General features: G+C 64.5%; 2 protein-coding genes across 4 annotated transcripts in view; one reads left to right on the forward strand and one right to left on the reverse strand.

Moving 5' to 3' along the window:
- Window positions 1-2540, forward strand: part of SMARCC2 (SWI/SNF related, matrix associated, actin dependent regulator of chromatin, subfamily c, member 2) — a gene marked incomplete at its 5' end in the record, with an annotated part of 16863 nt that extends 14323 nt beyond the window's left edge. The window contains 3 exons of the mRNA XM_012732286.1: window positions 5-161; window positions 464-883; window positions 1338-2540. Of these exons, the coding sequence (XP_012587740.1) occupies window positions 5-161; window positions 464-883; window positions 1338-1414 (654 nt within the window). The remainder of the gene's footprint in view (window positions 1-4; window positions 162-463; window positions 884-1337) is intronic.
- Window positions 2541-3135: 595 nt separating this feature from the next.
- On the reverse strand, window positions 3136-5713 carry MYL6 (myosin, light chain 6, alkali, smooth muscle and non-muscle). 3 transcript variants are annotated; one of them, XM_012732564.1, is made up of 6 exons: window positions 5612-5712; window positions 4721-4864; window positions 4340-4513; window positions 4178-4255; window positions 3844-3887; window positions 3136-3287 (listed from the first exon to the last, which is right to left on the reverse strand). In XM_012732564.1, exons 2-5 carry the CDS (start codon window positions 4788-4790, stop codon window positions 3859-3861), a joined length of 351 nt encoding a protein of 116 aa, XP_012588018.1. In that variant the 5' UTR covers window positions 4791-4864; window positions 5612-5712; the 3' UTR covers window positions 3136-3287; window positions 3844-3858. The 3 variants fall into 3 exon arrangements, with proteins under 3 accessions (XP_012588018.1, XP_012588017.1, XP_012588019.1); XM_012732563.1 differs by lacking the exon at window positions 5612-5712 and adding an exon at window positions 5425-5443; XM_012732565.1 differs by lacking the exon at window positions 3844-3887 and having other exon boundaries at window positions 5612-5713.
- Between the last annotated feature and the right edge of the window lie 39 nt (window positions 5714-5752).

The following is a 5752-nucleotide window of genomic DNA, read 5'->3' on the forward strand; positions in this document are numbered from 1 at the left end:
CGCCCCCGCGCCCGCTGGCGGCGGGGCCCCTCCTGGCAGCCTGGGCCCGACCGAGCAGATGGGGCAGGCAGGATCCACTGCGGTGCCACAGCAACAGCCACCCGCTGGAGCCCCCCAGCCTGGGGCGGTCCCACCAGGGGTACCCCCCCCTGGACCCCATGGTAAGTGGGGGTTTGGAGCCCCTGTTCATGACAGGGCTCAGGTGAACGTCTCAGGCCCCTGCAAAGGAGGGTGTGGTGGGACTGCCGTTTCTGCCAGACCCACCTGTGCCAGGCCTGAGCCTGAGCCCTAAGCCGAGTAGGGCCCCCCACAGCCAGATCTCTGGAATGTGTCCCAGAGAGCCCCGGCTGTGGCGCCAGGAGGCGGAAAGGAGCGCCGGAGAGACCGGCCCCCCTTGCTTTGAAAGTGGGCTGGTAAATGAGACTGTGCCCCTAACCTTCGGGGTTCTCCTCTTTGTTCCCAGGCCCCTCACCGTTCCCCAACCAACAAACTCCTCCCTCAATGATGCCAGGGGCAGTGCCAGGCAGCGGGCACCCAGGCATGGCGGGTAATGCTCCTTTGGGTTTGCCTTTCGGCATGCCGCCTCCTCCTCCTCCATCCGTCATCCCATTCGGTAGTCTAGCCGACTCCATCGGCATTAACCTCCCCCCGCCCCCTAACCTGCATGGGCATCACCACCACCTCCCGTTTGGCCCGGGCACCCTCCCCCCACCTAACCTGCCTGTGTCCATGGCGAACCCCCTGCACCCTAACCTGCCGGCGACCACCACCACGCCATCTTCCTTGCCTCTCGGGCCGGGGCTCGGATCCGCCGCAGCCCAGAGCCCTGCCATTGTGGCAGCCGTTCAGGGCAGCCTCCTGCCCAGTGCCAGCCCACTGCCAGGTGAGAAGGGCCCTGGAGGGGAGGGGGGGTCCTCGCGGAGGGATGGCGGCAGGTGGGGTCAGGTCACGTACTAGAGCGCCCACCCGTCTGAGCACTGTGGAGATTAGCGCCCCAGGAAGGGCCTCTGGCTGCCTCCGCCTGCCCGCTGGGCCCAGGAGTCCTGTGGCACAGAGCGTCTGTTGTAAACTTGAAAGGCAGCTGCCTGTCTGCATGATGCGCGTCCCCTTTGCTCGTCGCCATCACGCCCGGGTGCCCCACTTAGAGTTCCCTCAGGGCAGGGAGTTGGGGCCCGTCAGTTTCCCCAGGGTGAGGGGATGAGGGCTTGGGAACAGGGAGCTGTCCTCACGGCACCTCGCTCATTACCCACCATTGCACGCCAGCTGTTTGTCTGAGGTGGCCAGTCCGGCGCCCGCGCCCGCTGACCCCGGCTAACTCGCCCGCCGTGTCTCCACAGACCCAGGCACGCCCTTGCCTCCAGACCCCACGGCCCCAAGCCCAGGCGCGGTCACCCCCGTGCCGCCCCCACAGTGAGGAGCCAGCCAGACAACTCTCCCTCACCCCCCGTGGAAAGCAAGGCTCCAGGAACAGCCCTCCCCCGCAGGGGAGCCTCACTACGTAAGGAAAGCTCCTGCCCCAGCCCACCGCGGATCGCCCCAGGACTTGTGTAAAAGATGTTTCTGATGAGTCTGCAGGGAGAGGCCAGGCGCAGCCCTCAGGAAGCGCTGGGGGAGTGTGCGTACAAGGCTCCCACTGACCACTTCTGGGGTGCACCCCTCAAAACTACTGCATTTTGTACGGCTAACGTAAGCCCTTCAAAAGGGAGTAGACACAAAAAAGCCACATTGGAGCTCTCCGCCCACTAAAAAATCCTGCTTTTACGATTGAGGAGGGAGGTGTTTTAGGAAAGGGGAATTAGGGTTCGGGGGTAGAATAGGGCTCAGAATCTGCCTTGTGCAGGCCCTTGTTAGTGACGAGTCCATTCCCGAACCCCAGCCACCAGCCCACCCCATTTATCCCTACTAATGTCTCCTGCTGCTGCCCCGTGTCGCTTCCGGCCACCCCCGCTCGGCCCGTGGCCCTGGCCCCGCTGAGCGTCATTTGTGTGTTTCTGAAAGCCACCTGCATAGTCATGTGGACGTAGTGTATTCGGTGGGGGACTTATTTGGGGACCCTGTGGTAGGTGAGCGAGGAAGAGGGTACGCGGGCTGCTCCTCCCCTCCCGGCTGGTCAGTGGCTCCGAGGAGGCTTGGCAAGGGAGCAGGGAGGGGTGGGGAGTTGTAAAAGTCTGGAATTTTAAGAAGCACTTAAGCACCTCCTTGCGGCAGGGTGGGCCACCCCTCGGGCCTCTCCCCTCCACCAGCGCCATCGGGACCTTGACTGGTAGTCAGGGGTCCCCTGGGTGAGGACTCGGACCAGGGAGGGGGGGCGCCCAGCTGCGTGGTGGCCTCCGGGGCGGCAGGGCTCCGCCCCAGGATCCCAGCGCCCCCCCAAGCCAGGCCGGCGCCAGAGCTCCTGGGCCCTGCAGGCCCGTGTCCCTCACGGCCCTTCCTCCCTTTGCGTCTTGGCACTCTTCTGTTGAAGTTTCTGTAAATGTTCTCTTTTTTCTTTCCTTTTTTTTTTATAAATTAATTTGCTTTCAGTTACACCTGTGGATGCCTTCTGTGTTGCTAGGTGTGGCTGCAGGCGGGGGCTGGGCTGGGGACAGCCTCCCTGGGCCCTCCCCATGGGCCGCCAGGGCCAGACGCTGCCCCCCCCCCCAGTTGCCGGGCAGAGGCTGTCACTTCCCTGCAAACAGCTGGGAACGACCTGGAAGGAGGGAGGCTGGGCAGGAAGGACAGCCGGGGCTTGGGCGGCCTCATTCCTTCCCTTATTAGGCAGGGCCCGCGAGCACCCCTTCTCCGGTTCTGCTCCCTAACCCGGCCGGGGAGCGGCCTGGCTTCCAGCGCTGTTCAGCTCCCCCAGACGGCCTCCAGGGGCTGGGGCCGAGAGGCAGGAGAGGACTTAGCCTGATGTCGGGAACAGGAGGAAATGGGTGGGAGCAGGAAAGTGGCGCCCTGCCTCGGTGCTCCAGGAGTCCCGCCCCCTCGGCCACCAGGTCTAGCCCTTCATCGGCGTCAGTGAATGGGCCAGGATGGGCCAGTATTCCGCACTGCAGGCCCTCCCCCAGCCTCCCCACCCGCCCGCCCCTTCACTGGACCCTGGTCTGTCTCACCTTCAGCCCTTCACCCTGCTCAGAGGAAAGCAGCACTGAACCCAGGGCACAGAAAGCGAGTTTATTTGGTGACTGCTCACGCAGACATCGTCCAGCTGGGAGACAAGCTGCCTGCGACCTAGGAAGCCTCGGGCCGCGCCGGCTCCGGGCGTGCTGGGGGTCCTCAGCCATTCAGCACCATGCGGACGAGCTCTGTGGAGAGGAAGCGGGGTGAGCCCGGGAGCAGGGCCACGGGGAGGTCTGCCGGGGGCCGGGGGCCCACAAGACCCCACGGCAGCGTAGGGAACAGGCCTGCTGAGCCCAGCCCCAGCTTCCCTCCGGCGCTGTTAGTCCCGCCCCACCCTGAGCAGCAGGAACACAGCAGAGGCAGGAAAGTTTCAACTACGCCTACAGCTACTGTCAGCCACTGGCGGGAGAGGACAGTTTTGGGTTACGGTACCTCCAAGCTGCCCAGCGGAAGGAAGTACAGCAGGGGAGTAGGGCAGACCCACCTTCACTATGGCAACCATGCTGGGGCGAGGGCTCGCCCTAAAGCAAGAGGGGACCCAGGGTGCTAGGAGAGCCCTTTAGCAGCCCAGGTACCACACCCCCAGGCCATCTTCCTCTTTGAGGACCCCGCCCCGCCAGCCCCATGCAGAAACATGCCAGGAGGAAGTCGAAGGCGGGAGGGGAGAGGGCAGGGCTAGAGAGCAAAGGCTGGAGGAACACGGGAGGCCGACTAGAGAAGGGAGGCCGGGAGGAGCCGTACCCGCCCCATGGCCAGTCACCCCGACAGGATATGCCTCACAAACGCTGCAGGAAGGAAGAGACATTAATGGTGAAGACGAGACACACGGGGTGAAGGGGTCCGGTGAGGGGAAGGCAGACACTCGCTCCTCGACTCCCCTCCTTCCCCACCCTTTGCCAGCAGCGCCCTTCCTCCTTCCTCTCCCATGTCGACACCAGCCCCCTCCCTGGACCAGGTCGCCCTGCTCCTTGCCCCCAGCACTTCTTGGAGCCCCGGCTGAGGGGCAGGGAGGCCGCAGATCCTGTGCTCAGGGCTGCTCTCCCGCAGAGGCCCGCCAGCCCCCGCCCGCCCTCACCTTCGTAGTTGATGCAGCCGTTGCTGTCCTCATGCCCGGCCACCAGCATCTCGACTTCCTCCTCTGTCATCTTCTCTCCTGCAGAGGGACAGGAAACATTAAGCCTTTTTGGAAGTGGGTGTCTCGCGCCAGCTGTGCCTGGGAGCCAGGCCAGAGCCTTACCCAGCGTGACAAGGACGTGGCGGATCTCGGCGCCCATGACCGTGCCGTTCCCCTCCTTGTCGAACACCCGCAGGCCTTCCACGTAGTCCTCGTAGGTGCCCTGGTCCTTGTTCTTGGCCACTGTCTGCAGCATGGGCAGGAAGTGCTCAAAGTCCAGCACCTTCACGTTCATCTCTGCCATAAAGGAGGCAGCGTAAGGGACAGGCACAAGGGGTCAGGGGTCACCACTGAACCAGATTCCACGCCAGGCAGGGGACACGGGGGCGGGGGTGGGTTCCAGTCAGGACAGACCTGCTTGAGTTTGGGGCCTAAGAGCGTAAAGGAAGCTTTTAGCTTGAAGGCCGTGGGCCCACTACCAACTGAAGAGCTGTGGGCCCTCACCATCACTCTTGGGGTTCCCCAGAACCTTGAGCACCTCGGCGTTGGTGGGGTTCTGGCCCAGGGCCCTCATCACGTCCCCGCACTGGCTGTACAGGATCTTGCCATCCCCTGTCCGGTCAAACAGCTGGAAGGCCTCCTTGAACTCTGAGGGGTCAGAGCAACATCAGCGCCCACCCGGAGCCCCGCTGCCATCCGACCGACCGCGCTGAGGAAACCAAGATATCTGAGCCGCTGTACACCCCAGTTCACTACCGGGATCCAGTGTCGCCATACTCAGGTGTCCAAGGAAAGACAAAGCCTCCCTCCGCCTCCACACCCCCCTCGCCCCGGGCCTGCCCAGCCTTCCCGGCCCTGCTGGGGCAGGAATCTGCCACCGCCCAGTCTGGTCCTGTCCTTATAAGGAAGTGGGAGCCGCAGCCGGGACTGGGGTCACTGCGGCCTGCCCCTCCCCACCCCTTCTGCCCAGAGAAAGACCTTTTGGAGGCTACAGCCACGAAGGCTCGTCCCCGGCAAACTGCCCTGTCCCCATTATCACAAAGTAGGCGCGCTGCTTTTAACAAGCTGCCCAACTCCAAGCGGGCGGGGTGGGGGACAGAAGTCGCAGGGAGAGGAGACAGGCGGGTTAGGGGCCGGCGCGGCAGCTTAGTGCACAGCAGGCTTCTGGGGTAGCAGTTTCACACGCGCACACACCACCTAAAACTCACCCAGTGCTGGGGCTCAGATCTAGAGTGGGGGGGGGGAGAAGGTGAGAAAAGAAAATGGAAGCGCCAGAGACGGGAGCAGGGGGCCCAGGAGCTGCTCCCGGGGAGCCGAAGAGATGACAGGCTGGGGTCGGGAATGGGCGGGCAGGGGCGTCTCCCTGAGCGGGCCCGGGGGGACGTGGTGACCTACCCGCGGTCTGGTCCTCGGTGAAGTCGCACTGCCCAGGGGAGAGGGGGGCGGTCAGCAGGCAGCTCCAGCGCCCCAGCTCCGATCCCGGCCCCAATTCCTGTCCCGCGCCGCGCTCGCTTCCCCGCGGGGCAGGCTGCGGCT

This window comes from Condylura cristata, unplaced genomic scaffold (genome assembly GCF_000260355.1).
Source record: "Condylura cristata isolate star-nosed mole 26May11 unplaced genomic scaffold, ConCri1.0 scaffold00034, whole genome shotgun sequence".
Classification (NCBI taxonomy): Eukaryota; Metazoa; Chordata; class Mammalia; order Eulipotyphla; family Talpidae; genus Condylura; species Condylura cristata.

Coding starts and splice junctions, on each gene's coding strand:
- MYL6 (XM_012732565.1), bottom strand. CDS start 4,790: ATGAGGGCCCTGGGCCAGAACCCCACCAACGCCGAGGTGCTCAAGGTT. Junction 4,514..4,720: donor GGGGAACCCCAAGAGTGATG/GTGAGGGCCCAC, acceptor CCTTTATGGCAG/AGATGAACGTGAAGGTGCTG. Junction 3,288..4,177: donor CGGCTGCATCAACTACGAAG/GTGAGGGCGGGC, acceptor TCCTCTCCACAG/AGCTCGTCCGCATGGTGCTG.